This window comes from Euwallacea similis, chromosome 7, assembly GCF_039881205.1.
Source record: "Euwallacea similis isolate ESF13 chromosome 7, ESF131.1, whole genome shotgun sequence".
Classification (NCBI taxonomy): Eukaryota; Metazoa; Arthropoda; class Insecta; order Coleoptera; family Curculionidae; genus Euwallacea; species Euwallacea similis.
The window spans coordinates 637297-662076 of record NC_089615.1 but is presented as its reverse complement, the minus strand read 5'-3'; the positions used below and the strand labels follow the sequence as shown (position 1 = coordinate 662076).

General features: G+C 37.1%; 1 protein-coding gene across 4 annotated transcripts in view; it reads left to right on the top strand.

The window, feature by feature from the left end:
- grn (GATA binding protein grain) overlaps nucleotides 1-24780 on the top strand; it is a 45504-nt gene that overhangs the window by 6351 nt on the left and 14373 nt on the right. For 2 of the 4 annotated variants that reach the window (XM_066391807.1, XM_066391806.1), the window contains exons 3-5: nucleotides 4224-4453; nucleotides 5004-5343; nucleotides 9935-10080. In XM_066391807.1, the coding sequence (XP_066247904.1) occupies nucleotides 4224-4453; nucleotides 5004-5343; nucleotides 9935-10080 (716 nt within the window). The remainder of the gene's footprint in view (nucleotides 1-4223; nucleotides 4454-5003; nucleotides 5344-9934; nucleotides 10081-24780) is intronic. The other 2 variants (XM_066391810.1, XM_066391809.1) reach the window with 2 other exon arrangements.

Sequence of the window (24780 nt, the reverse complement as noted above, 5' to 3'; positions counted from 1 at the left end):
TTGGAAACCCTTTTTTGCAAAAACTAAATGCTGTTTTTTTTACACTTAACATAACTTATAATAGTATGATAAACTCTTCTTAACGGACGGCAGCCGTTGATACCATTACGGTTAAACAATTATCAGGCGATTTACTGTTAAGCACAATGCAGAAATTTACTTTGATTGCTTATTTGGTTCTGGAATTTGCAGAAAAACAAAGAGAAGCTGAGAAACATCATCTTCGTCAGTTTAAATGACCCTTATATAAAAATCGCTTTGAAATACGATCCGTTTTGTTTTCTTAGCATATAAAAGCCGGTAAGTTGATAGCGCTATATCTTCAGCCGGTCGGCGTGATCATAAAAATGTCCGTATTCCCGCGATTTTCAACCATATACCCATCCAATGGTCAAACCGTAACCTACGGTACTATTTCACTTTACCCATGCATGGCTCAAAATAAACAATATCTAATTTCAAGATACAAATCCCCTAAAAGCAACAAATTTCAATAGGCAAAGATAGTGGAAAGTCCAGCAGGTGGGGTATCGATAAAGTGCTGGTGCTATTAGATTCTGAGGTTGATACTATAGTCCTTAATAATATGACGACAATATTAGTAAACATATTTGATTGCTAGTAATATAGTCAGAAATCCTCTTCAAATTTTGGGTACTAATTATTTACTGTCAGTGTTCCTTTCACCTTTAAGATGAATTTGATTTCGATAATTAACTCAATTTAGTCAACAAATTCGATGTCATCGATACTCCAAGATGAAAATATAGACTCAACTAAAAACCGATTGTTTTATGTATTTGATTCAAGAAGACTTACGTAATGAAGATCCATAAATTCTCGCCCGGCTTGTTTTAACCGTCCAGTTGGTTTGAAGATGATTGCATCCATTTGTTACATTTTCCTTAATTAATTTCGCTATTCTTTCATTTTAATTTAATGTGTTCATTGTTTGTATCCATTGTACTGCATGTTTTGTTATCTGGATCCTTAAAAATGCTATCTGTTCTATATTTGAGGTGGTTAAAATGATATCTAGCTAAGAACATATTTCAGGTGATTCAAGATAGTACGTAACTTCCTCCCACTTATGTTTCTATCGAATATGTTACATAAATATTACTATCTAAAATTTCAACAATTGTCCTTAAACTGAATATCATCCGACTTCCAAAACTTCGATTGCTCCTTTAAGCTGTTGTAGCTCTTGCGCTTTTAATTGGAATATATTTTTTCATCTATCATATATTTGTGTGTGCAACCAACCTACCACATTTGGGTAGACATCCTTTCCCTATCAGACCAGCTGCGGAAGTCCGTTAGAATCCCGTCCGGCTAATCTGGCCCTATCTGCGATGGGATCGCCCGATAATGATTCGCGACGCTGCCGTCAGCCATTGTGAACGCCTTTAAATATGGCCGCCGACGCCAGGTGAGCAGGGGTTAATTTCGCCACCCCAATCCGGCCCCCATGTCACCGAATAGAGGGATGAAAAACAGATGTAGGTACGCGCACAAAACACACACACTACGATGATAGGGGGCGCACCGTTTCGTGTTTTATTGTGCGCCCCCTCTGCGGGTCCTATTTTAGCGAAAGTTTTATGTTTAATTGCTTTTTAGGAGGGTTGGAGTATGTTTTGGGCCACAATGAGCTTTAATAGCGGAGCTGCGCTAATCAACAGCCCTGTTGTTTCGCTCAAAAAGCTCCTTTCGACCATTTGTTTTTCGAATTTGATTTAAGTAAGCTTTATGATTCTTGACTGACACGGCGAAAAATATTTCTAATTCATCAATGCGATTAGTGTAGGTTAATTCGAATTGAAACGATAATAGGTCCAGACTTGGTTAAATGGTAAGAGATAAAGTACTTATTACTAATTATAAAAAAAAGACCAAAACCACTTTTCGATTTAAGTTTTTTTAAAAGCTGCAACATGACAGTCTCGATTTCACTCACTAACATTTCTGCTGTTCCCTCTTTTTTTAGTGCTTCTCAAATTTCCTGGAACATGGATAGGCACCCACTCGTAACATTCTTAGTCGGCCCGTTCTCTGGCCATAAGCCCGTTGGATTTTTTTCTTTGTATGATATAATGGTATCAAAAATATGGTAAAGATAGTTTCCGCAAGTGCAATTTTTATTTTCCTCATCAAAATGACGGTTAAAAGTAGAATTAAAGTGATAGTGAAGCTCTCAGCGACATAATAATTTCTACTGATTATTGAATCTCGGTTAGCTCTACAAGAACAATGTCGCTTTAAATCATAACTCACGAGCTACAAATCGATGGTTTAGGATTCCAGTTACTCGATCCGCTGAAAAGATACGTTGTTTGTTGTGGTGGTATCACGCCATATTATATTGCATGACTTCGGACTGCGAAAATGCATTTTATGATGGCCAGCTTAACATAAACAAGAGAGCTTTGCTGTTTGGTCGTCTGCGTGGTATATGATTTGAGGCACATGTTGCACAGGCCTGGCAAAATAATACGCCGCTTATATTCAAATTAAATTACACGCTGGTATCAGCCCGAAGGCTCCTAAATGCTAATGTGACTTGAGAGTAATAGTTCCAAATATCGATTTTTTTAAATAAAAGTTCAGGCAAAGAAAGAACAAAGCCCTGTCATCTAATACAAATCAGCATAAAATATCCATTCACTTGGTGGAGTTTCCATTACAAAACCCATAATATTACCATTATTAGTCGTATTAATATTCCTTTATTAGTAATAATGTACAGGTACCACACGATTTTGTTATTTAAATAATCAGGAAGGAAGTTGATTGATAAAATCAGCCATTTGCAGCCCAGTGGCCTTATGAACAAAATGAAAACAAACCGCGCATTGTGAAACGTGAAACGAAGTGTGCATGGACCTTATATTAATTAGGCTTCTGACGAATAATAATAATTAATTTACATAGGTATTAGTTTTCAAGTTTAATAAAACATTATTGGCCTTTTTAATACTACTACTCTTAATGGCACTAAATGAGCCAAAAGGAAATTTATTCACATTTTTAAATATTTTCTTTCTCCATATCTCTTACAATTTTTGAGATATTTAGCTGAAATTTTGAATGCACATCAACCTTTAATTAGATTCCTTAACTGATTGTGAAAATCAATAGCGGTATTTGTTACTGGCCATGCACAATTGTACCCCTACATTTATATTTGGTTATAGTCAAACTTAAGTTCGCCTTGATTTTCGCACGGTATTTTAGCCGGGGACCATGTGAATTGGCGTCCCACAAACAAATGATAAACATTTTTGGAAAACTTGCCCTCGATGAGGTTGATGAATGAATGCACACTTATGATCGCCGAGTTATTAAAAAAAATCACATCTGTGTATTAACGTTGAGAATATCAAAAAGTATAGGTTCACCTTCATACAATTGTTAGATCCCAATAACAGTGCGTTTCAGTGAAATATATTATTGCGCATTTTTGGCCTTTTGTTTGCTCCGCCCCTGATGCAAAAAGGGCAGATACACATAACAAGCCTCGAAAACGGCCCCATTTCAGGCCTACAAACCACTAAAAGCTTCCTGCGTGTGAAAATAATTTATGAAAGCAGCGGGAGGGCGCTGCGAGCGGGGGCAGTGATTAATATTGGTAGTGGTGTTGCTTAATGGGATATTTATTGTTTAATGGGGGTTTTCGGTGTAGACTAGAATACCCGCAGGAAGGTTACTATGCCAAATTACCTGACACTTAAAATTTTGATCCGTTATTCTAAAACGTTAAAACTTCACGACTTTATTGACTCACGCCTAATTATTATATTCCCAGTTATAATCTCGGCATATTAACTGTTTATTGCTCACTAAATAATAATTATCGATCATCGACACGACTCTAATGACCAGCTCTTTTTCATCATAGGGTCCGAGCGATGGGAGTAGGTACTAAACGTCTATTACCCGGACGGTACCGCATAGAAAGTACCGCCTTCCACACAAGCCAATTAAACTCTTCGTTTGTTTTGAAAGTCTGTCAAAATTTACATAATAAATCTGCGGAGTCATTGAAGAAGATTAGAAAAATGAACTAGACAATGAGAAATGGTTTTCGTTTATGGTTCGCGAATGCAGATACCGGTGATTCGGTTCCTGGTTTACGCTCTGATAAGCCGCGGATTAAACGGTTTTAATTTATGTCATTAATTGTTCAATAAATGAATAAATCATTGTTTGAATTGTTTCAGCCTCGAGAATGTCATCAAGCCAAGTATGCAGGCCGCACTTTCACCCTCCGCTCCATCCCTGGTTGTCGGACGCGTCAGCCAAGCCCCTGGGCCATTCAGGGCCCTGGGTACCATTTGGAGGAGGACCTGGTGATCCCGATAAAAGTCAAAGTCCTAACACTGCGCCAGCTCAACCTCATAATATTTTCTCGTTTCCCCCAACTCCACCGAAGGATTCGACACCTGATTCGGTAAGTAAGATTCAGTAATATGTATAACTACGCAAACACAGATTGAAATATCTAAAAATGATCGAAACCTGGAGCAGTATTCAGGGCTACCGGGGTTGTGGTGCTTTGTCAAACTCCTGCTTACCATGTAATACATTTATGGCTGGGATCAGATTCCCTAATCAATACCAATCGCAGTATGAAGTGTCATGTTATGACTCCAAGTTCATCTAGAAAAAATAACTAAATAATATCACATCACTTCTGAGATGTGTTTTTGATCAATGCGACCATAATGAGGGATTTCTCTCGAATGACTTTGAGGCGGGATAAACCTTCGTCTTGAATAAAAACAAAACTTTATCCTTTTCAAATGCTATACAGGGCGATCATTTGAAAACTTAGTGCAACTATACTGTAAAAGATACCGAAAATCTGGCAAAATTATTTCTGTAATATGGAAGGGGACTCAAATAATATGTTAACTATCACCTTACTTTGTTGTTGTTGTACCTGTTAACTTACTCCCTGCGACCAACCTGCCGAGTCACATCATGCCTTTCATTTCCAGGTGGCACCAACCGCAGGCTCAGAATACCAGAGCGCTGTGGCGGCAGCGATGGGTGCCTTCATGCACGAGAATCCCCAGAGCTGTGCCCTCGACGTGAAGCCCTCGGGAGTAACCTCGGGCGGGGCCGTCAACGGGAATAACAAACAACGCGAAGGTAGTGAATACGACGGGGCCTCGGGTGGCATGTTTAATGGTAACTTTGAAAGCTCGTACGGGGCAACGCCGTATGGCCACGGTATTCACGCGGGGGGCTACTCGCCCCAGAGCAAGGGCGGCTTGGGGGCGGCTGCGCAGGTGCAGTCGCCCAACAAGCCCAGGAATAAGTCGAGGACGAGCGCGGGTAAGCCCTACTGATTGTCTCTGCGACCGAGATGGTGGTGGTTTAAGGCTAATTAACCACAATTGCACCGACTTATTGTTTTAAAGCACGTCAGCTCAGTATATCTAACAATCACTGGTTTGTGGTGGCTAACACTCTAACAAAGTTTTCTTCAGATGGATCATGGCTTAATGTTGAGGATAAGTCTTCAATATTAAAGTCTGGAAGCATCTGAATGAGGCTTGCTTTTGTCTTTTCAAAGGGTGTGGAACGCACAAAACCGCAGCTTTAGGCAATTTTTGATTCTTCAGATAAACTGCTGAATTTGGGTGATAGGTGAAATTTGCGGCCACGAAAAAAATCAATTACGTAGTGGTCCTTCGAAAAAACCTGTTCCATTGTTCGGAACTTAACCGAACTACTTAAGTGATAACCCGCCGATAAGCTAATTGTTTTTCTACCATTCAAACAGGTAATATATCACTTTTTGAAGTGAAAGTTGCTCCCAGTTCTGATTTGAAAATATTTATTTCCTATCTAATATTTACCGCACGGCAGCGGCTCGTTTCGCAACATCGGCTTATCAGTTTTAATGGACAAGATAGACTTGCGACTTGTCTAATGTCTAAATATCTGATCGATTTGGTATTGTCATGCTATTGTTGAAGGTGTATCGAGGGAGAGGCTATTTACATAGTTATTTAGAGTTTAGGAATCTTAATTAATTGGGGGTTTCTATAGTGTAAGAGTCGTCTAAAGGATTTGTTAGTCATGTATTGTTCCAAAAGCAACTATTTCTTGTCTTGTGAGGTCAACTACTTTGTTTTTTCAATATTTAATTTAAAAATTTAATTTCTACTGCGTGGTATCTCATTGTTACGCCGAATCAATCACTGGCGAATTGCAGCGGTATTTTGCATCAATGCAAGTGAGCGAGAAGTATCATAGTGCAAAATCTATCTTATTCTGCTCCCTAAATTAACCAAAATCCAAAGTTAAAACCCAATGAAAACTTATCATCTTCCTTCAATTACTCCAGTCTTAAATTTAACAAAATCGGTGCTAAACCTGCCTATCGGAGATTGTAGGTAGATGTTCTTGTAATACAAACTTCCCCCGCCTTAACCAGATCCAAATCTCGTTTTCCTTATTAATACCCAAACCAGATTACATTTTCAACAAGCGTTTAAAGGTAATGGACTTTATTTGTTTCACTGATTTCAGCATCACCAAATCTTCTAATAGGCTTATTTGATATATAATTTTATAATCTTCATCGTCATTTCATTACTTTGTTGATGCAATCGAGATTTTAACAGCTAATTTCTTCATCTCCAGGTCTTCTTTTGCGCCGATTTAGTTTACCACACTTCCTCCCCGAGTTGCCACAGTAACCAGCAACAATTATGCGCTTAATGATTGCATTAGCATCCGCCATTTTCTTTTAGCCATCCGTGAAGTCAGCACCAGCCTAATTAAAAATTACACACACAACGAAACCAAGAGTGACTGCGAAATGGGTATGAAATAGCTTCTTTGTTTTCGTTCGGCATTTGTTCAGATGTTCATGGCCTTCTTCAGTCTCATCATGCATGAGAATCGTAAGTACTCCATTGGCGTAGACGAGAACAAAAGAAGTTTAAGGCGTCAGGTCAGGCCTCAGCTTCGGGTCCAATATCGAAAAAAAGATCTTTTAAGCCTGCCGTTAAATTTAATAGTGAAAACAAAACAGAAGAGATTTTTTACGTTCCAAACACATAATCCGATAGTTGTAAAAAGGGAATTTATAGACGACATTTGCATATTAATGTCTCAATCAATTAGAGATCAAATAAATGCGGTAAGGTAGTCACACGCTTTACTTATTTTACTTGCAAATGAATAGTAATTTTCTTCAAAGTAGATAACAATATTAAGTATAAAAAATTCAATATTGTTGTAACTAATTGCAACAAATTGTGGAATGTTCCATCAGAAGCTCGTATCCAGCTTTGAAATAATTATTTTTGTTGTAATCCAAGATACTTCATTTCAAATTTTTAAACCAGTCTTGATTGGAATTGAATACGATATTCCAAATCTTCTAGATCTTGTTTCAGCCTTTATATTTTAGGTCTCCCTGAATTGCACATGAAGAACATTTTTTAATTTCTAGTTTTGTTGATCTAATTTTTGTTACGCTCCTGCTCGTTACCGTGTACATGTAAGGAAGTTTTCGAATATGAATTTTACATGTCGATGGAACAACTGTAGCCACCGCGAAGTCTTGACTTAAACTCGCTTGATTTCTATGTTTTTTTGTGTGTTTTTTTTTTTAATTGGCCTAAGATCCAATTTCTATCAGCAACTGAAATTTCCCATCAGCTTTGTGGTTCCCTATATCTTCTTTTGAGCGGATTTGCACAAATATAGCAAAACCACTTTAAAATAGAATAAACCCACTTTGACAAATAGGAGTTCGGTTTATTTTTCCGATTGTATGAGAGTCCCGGATAAGCGGATTAAAATGCGACAATGTTATAGATATAGGAGCACCTGGTCTAATTTTAAGCTAGTTTGAGTTGACTATTAGGGCGGAAGAGGCAGAATCCGGACCTTACTCCAAGTTGGTTGGTTTTAAGGCTGAAAATAAACATTTTTTTCATGGAACCGAAATCCCGCATAGTTGGTTTTAACAAGGTGGCAAGTGCTTTATTGCACTTCAATTAGTATTAAAAATTCTTCGCAGGCTTCGAGTATGCGGGCTGAAACAATGACATTTTGCGGTGTTGCTAATTACAATCTCTTCATCCAATTTAGGTACTTGTTCACGTCAGAGCTGACCTTCCCACGTTAAAGGTCTGTATAGGAAAGTGGGAAGAAGCTGTTCCCAAGATATTAAGATTCAGATTATTCCCAAAAGTGACCCCTCTCTATACAAATTAGTTAACTTTCTAATTAAATAAAACAGGCCGAACATGCGGTTTAATGTGGCTATAAGCATGCCCAATGTACTGTGAAATTGATTGGTTTCGCCTGTTAGAGGGGTTTGTTTGGCTAGGCTAGAAAAATCGATTACCCGCTGTTCCCTCGAAAGTATATAGGTATATAATCGGCTCAATAGCTTAGAAAAGAGAACACCTTGGACAAATAATTTACGGTTTATGGGTTTCCTATAATAGAATTTGTTACTTGAAATTTAACGAAATTTTTAAGATGATATCTATTCAAATTTTATTCGAGGAAGCTTGAATATCGCGGACATACGATGACCCCTTAGTTTTCGTATTGCATGAGCTAATCTTGTACAAGTAATTAAGCATGATTTTGGGTACTTTGGAGATTTTTATCACTGGTAACGTTAGCTAGTTTTGGTAGAAGGTTGTAAAGACAAATAGTGATGACATTTTATCAATGACATGAGTTATTTTTCTGCATACTCCACAGTCTCTCATTAGCAATTCTCCCTCTAAGTGTATCAGCATTTGATGCTTTATCGATATAATCTGTGTATTAGACGTTTGACCTTATTTACAATAATATCAAGCAGACAATTTTTATCTATAAGAGTATATAGACCACACACATCTGTTTCTTATCGCGTTTCAGATACACAACGAGTGATTTTCTATTCTACTGAGAGCTAATTTATTAACGTAATTATTATATTATGCATACTTATTTTATTGGTCGGAATTGATTAATAAATCATGGAAGAACATTGTTTCTTTTAATAACTGACTTGGCGATTCACGGTACGATGGAGTACTGATGTTGTATTGACAGCGGTTTCCCAAAACGCATACACATAAAAAATATAAAGAGTGTCCCAGATCAAACAAGGTTTTAATAAAATGCGAATTTCAAAAGAATTGATGGCTGACTGCTTTGAAGAAGTTCCATATCCACAAATAGAAGATACATTCTCTATAATTTTGGCCTTTTAAATAATTTAAAATAGTGTTAGATTGGTATCCCCTTTTTTAAAAACCCCACTCACTTGCAATTAATAATCGTTACCCTTTATTTTACATCTTCCAAGATTCAAACGTTCTGGGAAGTAATTTGATGATTACGTCTCAAGATATTTTTTCTCTGATATTTTCGTCTCTGATATTTCTGAGAATATTCTTTTATTGTCATTGTGTAATCGTTTTTACAAATTTGTATTTTTGCTGATAAAGATGGTAAACAAAGGTGTACTACATGAGGTAAATCAAAACGACTTCTCGTTTTGACACTATTTTATTTTATATATTTTTTATTTATTGTTGGCATGCTAATACAACTTATAATAATTTATTAATATTATAGATTTGATGGTTGGCAAATTATATATTAGTTGTCCACTTTGATGTTTTTTTTTATGTAGCTCTGCTTTTGTAAATATATGTTCAGCTTTTCGGTGCTTGCAATTAGCTGAATTTAGTTACTATAATTTATAAATGAGGGTGAAAGCAAGATATGATAATATTAAGAAGACAACAATATCATAAGGATGAAATGAGGAATTTAAACGTTGTGAAAAACCAAAGTTTTTTAAAACATTTATTTTCCTTTCACCCCTATTTTCAAATTCAGAGGTTGAAACCAAATGAGTTGCGCCACTAAATTTCATCTTTTGCTCCTTTAGAAGGCAGAGAATGCGTAAACTGCGGAGCTACCAGCACGCCCCTGTGGAGACGGGACGGCACTGGACACTACCTCTGTAACGCCTGTGGACTGTATTATAAAATGAACGGGCAGAATAGGCCTTTAATTAAACCAAAGAGAAGACTGGTAAGTAATTCTGTTTGCTACAATAATTGCCAGAAAGTTTGCGATAACAGATATCAATGGTTATTTTTAGTTTTGCGAAATTGATCATTTCTGAGAGGGCACCTATATACATATATTACAGAGCAATATGCAATCAATTTTTTCTAGTCCTGTGTAGGAAAGTGCACTTTTCGTCACGGAAAACTGGACTTGAAAGTTACTTGGTATCTCTTTTTTATCCTAGTGTGGAAAAGTAGTGCGGAAACGTATAACAGCTGCAAATTAGCATATCTCCGATAAATACGCACATAGCATATATACGATAACATGGGTGCACAGAAGTTCCAACAAAGAATAATAATAGACTCAAATTTAAACTATTTTAGTTTTAGTGCACATATATTAGAAGCTTTCACGTTGACAGAGTAAATGATAAAATGTGTGCTCAGTATCGCTTTTTTCATAGCAACGTATTTTCATTTGGTTCAGTACTCCAAGCAGCTTTTTTTTAATGATGATGTTTTCATCTACTTCAATAACGCGGAAAAGTATCAATTTCCGCAATTTGTTCGGTATATAACTATTTCTACGCCATTTTACTCTGGTGTGGTACTACTAAATAAATACGTTGTTATGCGCATTTACCTCTCAAGCTTCATAACCTTGTTGACCATTGAAGTGCTTGGAAATTCCTTACTGTGGTCTCAGTTTTCGTCATTTTACTGAAGTGCAGATATACAAGTAGATAACAATCGAGTTCTCTTCAATCTCACCAAGTGCTCAGTCTTTAAAAGAAACGGTAGTAAGTGTATCAATTCTCTAGATAACTCGTAAAGCTTTCCACCCCTTGGAAAGGGTGCCAGCCTTCACGATAATCAAAACGCGGACAGGTGTCCCTTAATACAAATAATACCCGACAAACTATCATTAAAAAGTTAAATATTTAGATGATAACTAGCACCTTTCACAATGATATAATTGATGATCTCAAGGACCGCCCGCTTCGTTTTGCTTTATTAGAAAATAATCAATTATTGCAGCCTGAAGTTTGAATCGGGAGGTTTGAAAGGTGTTTTGTCGAAAGATGTGTTCGACTCAGACTCAAATCAATTGCATGGGTGTATTAAAGATGGAGTATATTAAATTTAGAGGGTCATGACCATGGGAATTGGGACTAAATTCTGGTGTGTAAAACTGGTAAAATGATGGTTGAGATCTTCAAAATTCAATTCTCGAGCAACTGTTTCGCAAGAGCCCGTTGGCGTCGAGACTCCACGTAAATCAGGCTCATGCGGTCAATATTTTAGCAGTAAATAAGGTGGTCGACACCTTTATAACAACTGCTATTACCTGGCTGCTACACTTTACCGAAATTATCTATTTTCGCCTCATCAATTTATAACTAATTGTGACAGCTTCGAGTGGTAACTTGTGCCATAAATTCCGGGCCCCTTTTTCGCCTCCAGTTGATTGTTTTTTTTTACTGGGGATCTTGACCTTTGGTTAAGTAATAATCTGTTGAGTTTGATGCTTCCAATATTTGAGTTTTTGGTCCGGAGGTTCAGTTTAGTCTGAAAAGTAATAATGGGTCGCTTAGACATAGAAAGATGGGAAATCAATCTTTAAGAAGGTCATTTTTTAAAAACATTAATGCTTTTATGGACTGAGGGATGGTGTAAGGAACTGTTCTGATCTCCACGATTGAAAAGAACAGATGCAGTCCGATTTATTAGAAAGTGGCGTAAAAAAGCGCGATATACATACATACACTTATTTTAAATAAGGAGATACATTCATCGACTTCAAGTCTCCATAACCATTGATCATAATGTCCGTTATTTATCACAATCTCCATAATCATAATCATTTCAAACTGGACATGGAATTTAATCTGCGTGAAAAATCCTACTGTTCGTTATGGATCTCTTGAGTATTAATTTGTTGTGTTCATCCTGGAGAAATCGTTGGTAATTTGAGAAGTTTTGAAATTTCCCTATTTTCAAGAAACATTATTCTTCTCAAGTACCTACTGATAAATACCTTTTCTTGGCAACACATCATACATTTCATCTTTAAATTTTCATCTCAAAATTACTAATAATACTAAAATTATTAATTTTTGTGGGTGTGAACCACAAGGAAACATTGTCGGAGAATCATGTTGTACATTGTATTTTTGATTTCTCACTTAGCAGACTCGTCTGGTAAAATTTAACCAAATAATTACATGGAAAACCTTTATGAATTGAAAATACAAAATGAATTTCACACGGCCAACTGAAGGCGAAAACCGATTTAAAGTACGCTCGGTTAGGTTCTCGTCGTCGGAAATTAACTCCGCCGGCTAAACCATTTATTCAGTGTCATATCAGCAAACAAATGGGATAAGTGTACGGCAGAAATCGTCCATTCGACCATACTCATTAGCCTATGAAGGGACTCCATTCAGGGTGCTACTCGAGTTAATTTTAAAAACTCATAGATCTTGTCAATTTGAGATATTTTAGTGCTTGGCCAAGCACTGATCTTAACTTCCCTGCAACCAACGCAAATAAACGATAAGGTAAAAGAAAAGCCCACATTCTCTCTGTTAATGAGTGAAATTTGCATCTCATCAACGTTGCAAATTGACCCAAAGTTGCGTACATGTGGTGCTTGAGCAAAGCTCATAATACACTCAAAAAATCACGGATTCTATTTTGAGTTGTAGATGCTGCTGGCGATAAGTACACGCTACCGCTCGGCGTGAACCTCAGTTCACCATTGTGTCTAAAATATGAAAGATAGTGATCGGAGATGCAGATAAAGGGGCGAAGAATAGACTCCCAGAAAAGCGTACGTTGAAAAACAGTACATACAAGCCTTTGTGAGCGTACACAAATCAATTTAACTTAATGAAAAGTTTGTATGGGTGTCCGTTTAGGCCGGATGAAGTTTTCTGAGTATGGTAATTTCCTTAATGGATTTGTTTATAAATGAGGCGTATTGTAGAGGCTGCGAGTATGTTAGCCATACGGCTATGAGTTGTTTCAGCAAACACTTGCCTTTAGCTCCCTTTTATGGAAAAATCAATGCGTTGCTCTATCGATTCTGAAGTAACAGGCGAATAACCCATAAGGAGGTAAATGGTTTTTCTATAATGTCGCCATTGCGTTTGTGTTCCGATAAACATACCATGCAACAAAAGCTCCTTCTGGAAAGTGCATCAGGTGGTAAAAATTGCACAAGTGCGTACTTGTAGAGTGTGAATCAAGCGTTCATCGCACGCTTTCTTTAAACAAACACCAGGGCTTGAAAGTCTAACAAATAAAGCGCGTGTGTAATGAGAGCTGCAAACAACTTGAACATTTTCATTTGTCATTATTATACGGTGGCTGAAAGAGGCAAACACTCGTCTGGTTTCAACAATACTTTAATAAATACTTGAAAAAGAATAAGTTGCCCTTTAGACAAAAATAACAGCCTCTCGACAATGCTGGCGCCGTTTTCAACGGGGCTTAAGCCCCTTGAAGGGTTTAGACGATGCGTCTTTAGTGCGAAAGGATTAATTTTCAGGCCATAAGAGTTTTTGAAAGACAAGAAACTGTTAGGTTTCCACGTAGTTTGAGCAAATGTGCTCAAACCCGCTAAAACTCCCTTGCAAGTACCTGCAGAGAAAAAGCTCTAAAACAAATGGTAAAGGGCATTTCAGCAAGACTTTAAGTGCAAGAATTTTAAGCGGATTGCCCTGAAAGAAAAGTGAAATCCAGAAGTCCGTAGTATACCTAAAACAGATCTATCTGAGAAACACAGCAACTGCTAATTTCCTGCTCTGGCAATAAGCAGATTCCTGATAAATTGATAAATTTAGTATCAATTAAAATTGCGTTATTGCAGTCATAATTGATATCTGCCGAGACAAATTAATTCATGCATTGGCCATATGTTTAATAAAATATTAACAAGCCTAAGAAATAATTACCTATCTTTCCTAGATTAATTGTTTATAATCTGCGGCAATTAAGTAATAAATTACCTAATTCGAGCCCGTTATTTGCGTATAATAGGTATTTAACATCCGAGAAAAATGCAAAACGGTGTAGGGTGTTAAGCAATTTTGTCGAAACAAAAGACTTAAAAAGCTTGCATAGCGTTTTGAACAATATGACGCTAATTAGCGAAAAAATGTTACAACAGCCATTGTTCCCCTGTGGAATAAAGATTCCGAAATTCAAGACTTGGAAAACTTGAATATTGACGTAGTAATTTCATTCCCCTTTGAATCATTAGAATGATCAAGATTTAATATATTGGCACAAAGCGCATTGGAGTGCGTATGTAACTTAAAACTTGACCAACTACCGTTTGAACTGTTTGGTATAATGTCCCATGTCCACCTACTTCCTTCTCCCGACAGTCGTAATTAATGTTGATCTTGATCAAAAATCATTAATATTACATGGCAAGCGACATTAATGGTAATTGATGTGATATAATTCGGCTTTGGCTCGCATAAATATCCCTAACTAATAAAGTCATTGCGTTTATTGTTTGAGTTTTCGTATCCATTGATGATTTGGTATGAATGACAGTGAAGTAATAATGGAAATCAGTGGATGCCATCGATGAACGTAAATCGTTATTTGAATTGCAGCAGTAAAGGCAAGTAGAATATGATTCTCAAGATACGTCCTTACTCATGTATGTTATGATCGCCTCCATTTTTCGCTTCTCCACAAAATAATAAATTTTGCATTGACTTGAACGTTTTTTTATATTTATTTTACATTATTTCAATAAGTGCAAAATTTGAAAAGTTTTAACTTATGGAAGGTAGGTGTGAAACTTCTTTTACATCTGCAAAAAAGTTTTTTTTTCCCCGATTTTTCTTCAAACACTTCCAGAAAAATTCCTTTTTTTAATAAAAAAATTATCATCCGGCAACATTGTTTGTTTTGCATGTGTCTCCACGAGCAGATATTGCGAATTCTAGTTTAAAGAAAATCATTGACACATTGGTTTATATGATGCAAATTTTTGGATGACTTCTATCGAAATCTGATTAAACCAACCCTGCCATTTTCTGGCCCCCCTAATAGTAATGAAATGAATATAAGCCATATGAAAGATAAAACGTCTTTTTTTGACCACGTACATCGTAACGGCACTAGAATACCAAAAGGAACCCAAAGAGAACCAGAACAAAACTTTACGGACTCTGAACCTACCGACAAAGTTAATATGTGGAGCACATACATTATCATATATTACACGGGTCGAGTCACAATCCTTCCTTAAATCCCTTCTAACTAAGGTCGAAATTCGCTCTAAATGTAAACAAATACTGGCAGTACCGATGCCTTCCGACGGCCGAGCGGGCACGGAAAAAATGAAATACCTTATAGTCATTTCTGTTTAAACGTCAAACCCATCATGTAGATTTTATTTTGTTGCCCAGCTGGTTCTTAACTGTGACCGGTGCTTCTTTATAGCACCATGTGCAACTTGTTTTACAGGGTGATAAGTCCGTTTGTGGACGATTTGGAAAGAAAAGTGCCAATTATCGACTTTGTTCCTCAATGGTTCCCATTTCGTGTTAATACCCTGATTGTAACAATAAATTATTAGTACCTGCATTTCTCACTGCCGGTTCTCAGCTTTAATATAATTTGAGTGTATTGTAAGCCATCCGGTAAAAAATAATTGGTTCCTACGTTTTTTTCGGCCGCATTTCTAATTAAGTGCCTCAATTCGTTGTGGTCAACTCGTTTACGATTTGATGGACTCCTGGTTAATTTCTGGTTTTACAGGTTGTTTTGGCGATTATTTACACAAACTTACTTTTTATGCGAGACCATCGTCATTTAACAGTCTGGGATGGCCGACCAAAAAGGACCTTTCCAAAAAAGTAAAATGAAGAAGGTGTTTGGCCACTGAGGCTCGATTTCTGTGTCTGCGGACGATTTCACTCGGTGTTACCCTCCGGGAAAACGAAATAGTGCTCGAAAAGACAATGGTCCTCCAATGAAATATTACTAAAATATGCAATGGAAAGCTGTAATCAGCTCGGCCAAAAAACAATGGCACTGGTCAAGCCAGGTGTTTATAACCACGAGGCTCGAGGCGTCTAAAGATGATGATTAATTACGAACCTACTGTACCGCTTATCTCGTACCATCGCGTCCACCAATATAAATCCACAGGATGCAGGTTATAGTTTAGGTGTCAAGATTCATTTTACAGAAGCGGATGGGTTATTTTTGCCACAAACGTTGCGCCATTTGGTAGTACAACTTTAGTAGTACTAAATGAAGCCTTAGGAGTACAAGATAAAAACGAAAAAAAGCATGGAAAGTGTCATTAAGTTAAACACTGGCGGACACCACATGACGACACCCAATGGCGTGAAAAGTCGATATTTACCGTTGCCAAGGGAAAGGGTTTACATGCCGACCCTTCGCGCTTTCACCCCTCGGCCATAGGGCGCAGGCCCTTCAAGCGATTTGTGGGGCATGTACACCGGAAAATAGGTAGAGCACATGTTAACAACTCTTGAATGTTTCATAATAAAATACGAACTCAATTTGAAAACCCACGGATGAGATTCATAGTCGAAAAATCGATGGACACACAATGCGTCTTGGCACAATACATCATTTATCAACAGTACACTATTTGAAAGCCTTCCAGGGGTTTAAATAGCACTAAATTAATTTTCGTGAAGAGCCCTGAAGATAAATTGGTTCCGTTCGGTACTATCTTGGTGGTAGTAGGCGTACGCCATTAGTTGGTAGCCACAATCGGGCTTAAATTACCTTCAGATATAAAAATTATATGTAGATTTTTTCTTTATACTCTACTTATTTTTTTAAAGGTATTTTGAAGAGGTAAATTGTGCTAATGTGTGGCTTTGAAATGCAAGATCTTTTTATACACAAATAAATGGCGAATCAAAGAAATGGGGAAAGAGAAATATGAATATAAATTCCAATTGGCACTGAAACAAATAAAGGTGAAGACCCTCAGAGCTGAGACGATGGTTTTCCACAATTTTTTATCATCTTTCTGCTTAGTGAATGTGATAAATCTCTTAAAGTAAATGTGGTTAAGAGGGAATCTCAAAGATGATAACCGAAAGTTGACAGTTTAGAATATATAGGGTGTTGAAATTTAAAATTTTAATGCATTTTTTTGCTATTACTCTGAAAATATCTAGGTTGTATATTTGAAAATTTGTAAAGTTATATATTTTTAGGTGACGAATAAGATACGTTTTGCAATTTCCGCATTGCTAATAGAGAGAGCCACTCACGATTAATTTTGCAGAATTTACAGTTAATAACTTTTTACCCTGTATGTCTAACATGAAATTGGATACAAAATCTGAAAGATCATTTTTCCATGAATTATGTATTTTTATTTCGTGTTGATATTTCGATCAGTTTTCGACAAAAATCTATTTAACGAACACTATGTTTAAATTTGATAATACGAGAAATTAAAAGCGAAACAAACAAAACGTATTTTAATTTTCTAGAACACATACATAATCCGTCACTTAAAAAAATATAACTTTACAAATTTTCAATTGTCTAACCTAGATATTTTCAGAATAATAGTAAAAAAATACATTAAAATTTTAACTTTCAACACCCTGTATATTCTAAACTGTCAACTTTCGGATATCATCTTTGAGGCTCCTTTTAACCACATTTACTTTGAGAGATTTATCACATTCACTAAGCAGAAAGATTTCCATTTTCGCCATTCGTCGCCATTCGATGTGTAATATCTCCAGTTTTCGGTTGTCCCATTATTAATTAATCCTCCAGTATAAATATGAGAAGTCTAAATAATTATGTGAATAAAATGGAACTATAACTTCCAGCGTCCTCTCTTAATTGCTGATTTTAAACGGAAAAAACAGATTCTAATTCTAATGCTGATGAAGAGGCAGAATGAATAATTATTCTCGGTAAAAAAAAATGTGATTTCGAATTTGCAACGGCCAATTAACTCTCATAATTCAATTTTTGCCGATTTAATTTCAATACCATTCGAAAGCCATTATTTCAAGCACCGGAGATAGAGAACTGGAACAATAAAAACCACTTCGCAATCGATTAGAAAACAACAGACAGAGAAATAAACTGGTACAAGTATGACTTGCAACGCGCGATGGGACCCATTATGGTATAAGTCATTAGTTGTTTCGTTAACAAGTTAACAAGATGGCAGCATTATCGGGGCAATCTCCGATGGTCGTATTGATGATGGTATCCACGCACCATACCATCTCTTCGGGCCTCCGGAACATGTTCTCCTTTCTTTCGTTGCATCCGTAACAAAATTACAGTCATAGACCCGTGTAGTACTATCTTACCAACCTGTAGTTAGGGTTTTTGTTGTTTGTTGGTACTCGTTTTTATTGCTCAGGAAATTACAGCACGCGGATCGTGCTCTGGTGGACTTTATTTCGTGATATATGTCTTAGTTGAACAAGCGGCCTTGCAAAATTAAGGAATTTTACAGCGTCAGTCGCATAGAGCCTCAATAAATAACTATAAAACAAGCTATTGTTTTAGAAGAGGCAGATACTCGTATCTCAGGAAAAATGTTAAAAGTGCTAGCGAGTTAGTAAATATGCGGTACCCCGGCAGGCTGACAGCATATTTTAAGTGACCCGCGAGTCCGAGGAAGTTTACATTCGGCCAAACACACTCGACAAGAATAATTCAGTCCCAGACAAAAACCTGCATATTTTCACCGTGGCTGTCGAGAGCCACCATGGTCGCCTGCACCTTTTAACGAAGAAGAACGCCACCCTGAAAACGAGGTAGAACGTCTAAAATACATAACAATGAGGAACAGGGCCGAAACTAAAAACTTTCCAATTACAGCAGTAACAAAAATGTATTCTTCTTGTGCATGAAGGGAAGAATGAAAAAATACTTGACCATTAAGCCACAGACTTTGACCGTATTATTCTCCCTCAAATGGCCTTAATCGCGCCGAAGTAGGAATTTCCAATATTTTAAAATGTTTACATCCCCACTATGTATTAAATTATTAGCATTTTTCCTATCAAATAGAAACTTCTGTAAAATAAAGTTGTTGACGTTGTTCCCTTGGGCGCAGTGTCCTGTACTGGTGCATCGTCCCTAAAAACAACAAAGACGCTAAACCCATTACCATAATGAATTGCAAATGTCTTGTTTCCCCGTTTTCTTGTATGCAAGGGACAGTTTTAATTAGCTCGCCTGCAAAAAATATCACGAATTACGAATTTTAGGTAAATTATTGGACTTGACTGTAAAATTAATGACTCCGCATTTGGACAATGTTAATACTAATAACGAACATCTATTGTTCTGGTGAATAAAGGCTATATTTGATACATTGCTTTGCTAGGGTTCTCCACATCGTTTCCTCGTGTAGCAATAGTTTAATTAGGCAAAAAAGCTTATTGTCATTATCCTAGATGCCAAACTATCAATGTTTCTCTCTAGTTTACAGAAAAGTTTTTTCCACCGAATTATTGATCAATTCACTTCGGTCAGTCAAACTTTCCAAATGTGGGTAAATGCCTACCTTTTTTACGGATTCCGGTTTTGCATGGCAGTCTGTATTTTCGGAACTTGCGAAGGGATATGTCGAAGGGAATGGTCGAAAAGAAGGCACTCCAAATAGCATTTCCAGGGCTTCTAGTCATCACGTAAGATTTTCAGAGTTGCACTAATCAAATCAGCCGATTGGAGTGAAGAATAAATTTTCACAGAACTTAAACTAGGAAATACCTTTCTACTCATTAGTACGTACACTGCTAGTAGTTTAATCCCAGATTTATAGAACGCAATGTTACACGTGCATAAATGAGCGAAAGATATCAAAGAGATTTAGTTCGAACCCGGTACCATGGCCGCTAAGAGCTGTAGGTATCTAGTCATCGATCAAAGTCAATATTATTAATAATCCGTCGCGTAACATGAAAAACTCGGCGTTCCTCTGGTCGGACACTTAAATTTCGACTATTCAATTGCAATTATTCGAATTGTACTGTTGAATATTTTGGATTCTTTACTGATCACGGTCACGCTGTGGCTATGGGGACTTTCAGTTAAAGAATAAGCGATGATAAACAACTATCAAGCGAAGGTCAAAGAATTGTTTGGTACTTTGAGCTACTTCAACTTTGATTTCATGAATAATTGAGTATAATTGTGAGCGAATTGTTGCTGAAATCGGGTGTTGGTGAACTGATCTCATCTGACTGCACAAATCAATATTAAGTTATATATAATAATATATTAAGTTCAGAAGGTGGAGTTGAAATTGGGAAGGGTGTCAACCGAACGAAGCGAATTGAAGCTTGAAGATGTATGACAACCTTCCCAATAGCGTGAACCAAAACCAGTAGAAGCTTTTTAACTGAAAGGTTATGATTACGGCAATAAAAGCAACAATAAATTTCAATAAAATCGTCACTGTTTTTTGTATGTTAATAAATGGTCACCCATAAATTTTACCTTCAATGACCTGGATGGCGTTCACAACAAAAACAAGACATTCTCATGGGTGTTGGGGTAGTACCACACGAGATTTCTTTCTACACTTGTTCTCGACGTGTAATTTTGCCTCACATTCGGTTCCCATTTTTGGATCTGTAGGAGGTAATTGAAATTAATCATTGTAAGGTTATTTTGCGACAATTTGAACTTTGGCTGCTGAAATTAATTACGTTTTACGGTTGAGAGTTACAGAAGTAAATAATGTTGAAGTAGATGGTGGTGTGCCTTAGACCACCATATAAGACACTTCATAATATTTTAACAAAGCAGAAGCTAAGCCAACCTGTAGCTAAAAGCCCAATGTATAAAGTTATTAATGTTTGATGGTATTATTTTCCTTGGGTGTCACTTCATGTGAATAACCACCTATTATTTGATAAATTATGTATATTTAAAAGAAAGAAGAGGTTTGCGCGGGTATTTTTCACCTCGTAGAGGCTTGTACCACCTTTTTGGGTTCGCATTTTAAGTGATTTATAATGGGGTACCGAAACAAAGTCGTATGGGACTTTTGGTTTCGGAATTTTCGAATAAAAATGCTTTATATCCAGGCGATTAATAGTGCCCGACTCCTCTACCTGTTCGGAATGTGGCACCGGTCATCACTTTTACTTTTACGAAATGTATCAAGGGAAAACGGGCTCGTTTATTTTTAATTAACAACACAGCGGATTGTAATAATCACGTAGTGATTTAACAGTTTTTAACTTCATAGACGGCGTTAATAATCAAATTCGATTTCATACGTTAGGGACCTTGTCCGTGTAACACTGTCTCGCTTGACCCCAAATTCTCGTGATGTAATCACATACATACTTCCATTACCAACAAGCTTCAATGCAATTTTTCAGCAGCAGATTCCAATTAGTTTATAAGATAATGTCAAACTATCGGGGCTCTGACGTAAACTGCGTGTATTATCGAGCTTCTGCTGATTTATTCATGAAAATTTATTTTATGTAATTTCACTTGTTGCCCTTTATAAGGACTAATTTGACTTGTTATATTGCCGGCCGTTAGTCAGATAGTCAGATTACGATGCTGCTTAAGAAGAAATAATAACCACACGTGCTTTTGTGGGACGTAAACAGGCAAATTACGGCCGTCTAGTTTGTTTAATCAAGTAGAACACGATGCGATTGACTAATAAGACGAATAATTATGTATAGTTTGACTGCATCTCGGGTGTATTTAGGTCGCTATTTTTTGCCTTAATTGACCTTAAAAAATCATGCCCATTTTGTAACTGAGATCATTAATAAAACACATATATGGGCGGGTTTATGTTTAGCCCACTGCTTATGATTAAGTATGTTGCTTTTATATGTCTAAAATGATTTCTGATAAATCATCATTTTGTACACGAGAAATCTCAGAAAGTTCTAAAGAATTTATGCACGATGTCAGCTCGATCATGTCATTTGTGTCAATGTTTAGGCATGACACTGCCTTCTTTCTTGTTCTGAAGTGCCAAATTCACTAAATGAGACTACACTATTCTGCCCAAGTTTACAAATCAACATGTGTTCCTTATTGAGAGATGACTTTTGAATGGAATGCTTGTAGATACACGTTTGCTTTATGCTGATGATGTCGAAGGAAACAGTGATCACATCCAGGCAGTACAAATAAAAAAGTCGATATCTGATCATTCAGACCGGGTTTAAAAAGCCAACGCAGAACCGTAAAGAAAACCGAGTAGGACAACTCTCAACGACTGTCGGTGAGTGATTGACACGTAAGGCATTGATTGACGGGTCGATTGATGCGATCGATCTCCATCAGTGTAGATCACGTCAAATACAATGGCCAGCCTTTTTTGGTCAGAAATGGACAATGCCCGTATTTCTGCTGTTTGACTGCAAAATGCCACTCTGGCCCGAGCGAGGCTTTAATTTTGTCCTAATGTGTTTAGAGTTATTAAAACCGAACATACAATTAAACCGTAATGGAAGCCTTTTAGCCTCGGATGGAGCATGAAATTCGCTTAGCGAACCATTTAATTTTGCGTATGGAAAAAAGACGATAACCACCGCAAGAACTGCCGATAGTCCATTAAGAAAGGCGTTGGACATAAATCTCATTTTAACATATTAAATTTTCATCGATACATTGGGATGCGTCTAGGAGCTTGCACATGAGCAGCGGCGCGACTTTGTTCTACAATAAGCAAATTGCAGCTAAGCTCCGATTCCGAAACTTTAGCAAAAATAGTCCCCAGAACAGATCGATCTTTTCATCCCTTATATTGAAAACACAGATTTTTAATGCGTACGTATGTATGTGGTAAAATTGACTCGTCATGGGCTGGAAACATATACAGGGTGACATACAGGGGCATTTATACGTTTTTCGGCTGTTGGGTTAATAAAACAGAAGTAAGGGATTGGATTGGTCTTCCATGTTCGGCTTCATATAAATGGATAGTTTCATTGAGATCGTAAAATAAATTAAGTTTTTGGATGCAAATTTTCTTAAATTTCCCATTTAATTTTTGCACATCAATTACTGCCGACGCAATAAAGATAAAATGTCCATAACGGTACATTTATAAGTTATAATCAAATTGCTAGCAGAAAGGATCGATATTCGGTTATCGCCGTGTAAGAGTATTTTGAACTGGTCTATCTAAATGTTTTCTATTCTGAGTCATCGATGTAACTCTTGAGCTGGAGATATTGATGTTTACATCGTCTTTGAAACTCTCTGTCGGGAAATCTAAGTCTGTTGATTGGGGGACATTAATCCTACGCCAATGTGTTTTCGTAGTCGCTTGAGGACTTTCCCATCGTCTGTGGTGGAGCCTGTAATATATAGACCCATTTTTTTACTATTTATTTATGTAAGCAACATGTATCGGGGCGATTTTTTAATAAAAAGACTCACTTTCCATGAAGCAGCGCGCTCTGTAATTATAGGCTAAAATTAAAACGGATCACAACGTGAAAAAACAAAGCGATCGTGGGGCTTCGATACGTATAACCTACAAGATCGTGGACCTAAACACAGTCTCGGGGGATATCGAAGTTAATAAGTTGCCGCCCAGTTATTTCAAATATGATTTACGGCGATTTTTTAGCAGGTGAGGGGTAAAGGAACTGTGTGGGGACTAGATTCACCTGTCGGACGGCATTAAAATTTTGTTTTAACTACTTCCTGTTGGGCAGATGTCTCGCATGCGCCATCTATTATGCTAGAATTCTCTAATTGAGACTCTTCCTTCATTCCTGAGGATTTACATACGTAATTCTATAAAGTTTACGGCTGAGTGAACGGCTGTTAAAAAATCTCGAATAATCGACTCATTGAAGCCAAAAGACGTCCATAACATCGCATAAAAAAACCACCGATGCTATCTCCCACGATAATGTCGGAAAGTATCCATACAAAGATTGTCACAGATATCTCGAGCGAAGCTAGAAAAGTGCTTTACCCGCGCTCGAATGATCATCCAGTAAAGAGAATCTGCCGATTTGAATGGATTAATCACTTGCCGCTTTCCATAAACAATGGCCCGAGCGAAGGCATAAAAAGCAAAAAGCCTTCCAATTGTGTCAAAAAGCTTTTACGGCGACAAAGAACGTTTTTTTTTTTTCAAAATGTCAGCCGAACAAACGTGTGGCCGATCACCAGAATCATTCCAACTAAGTGGTTTATTGTCATCCTTGATGGGAGATGCAGTGTATTTTTCTACCTGATATCTCTTCAACAGAGGCGGAGTTTGTGTTCTGATTGTTTCCTACAACTCTTTATTAATGCTGGCATACATTTGATTGTTCTGCAATATCCTGCAGATGAAACCGCGGTACCACGAAATTCACTTTGCGCTTGAATTGAGGGACCAAATGAAATCCCCTGAATTCATATTAACTGCCTTCGGTACCCGCCACTGCAGCATGGTGCCCAGCGATGCCTTCGCCTGTCTCCTCTGCCATACGGCTTCGGCGTCATTTTTCAAGTATCAATCAGAATTAATGTCAAATTTGTTTTTATTCGATTACTCAGACCAAATCGAACACGTCGGAATGTACTGCTTTTAAGCCTGACAGATCCTACAATCAGATTAATGCCAAAAATAAAGTAATATCTTGCCGAGATGTCAAAGATCAGATGGACTTTCGATTGGCCTAAACAGCGATTAAAGAGCGTATCACCTAACGCCAGATTATAATCA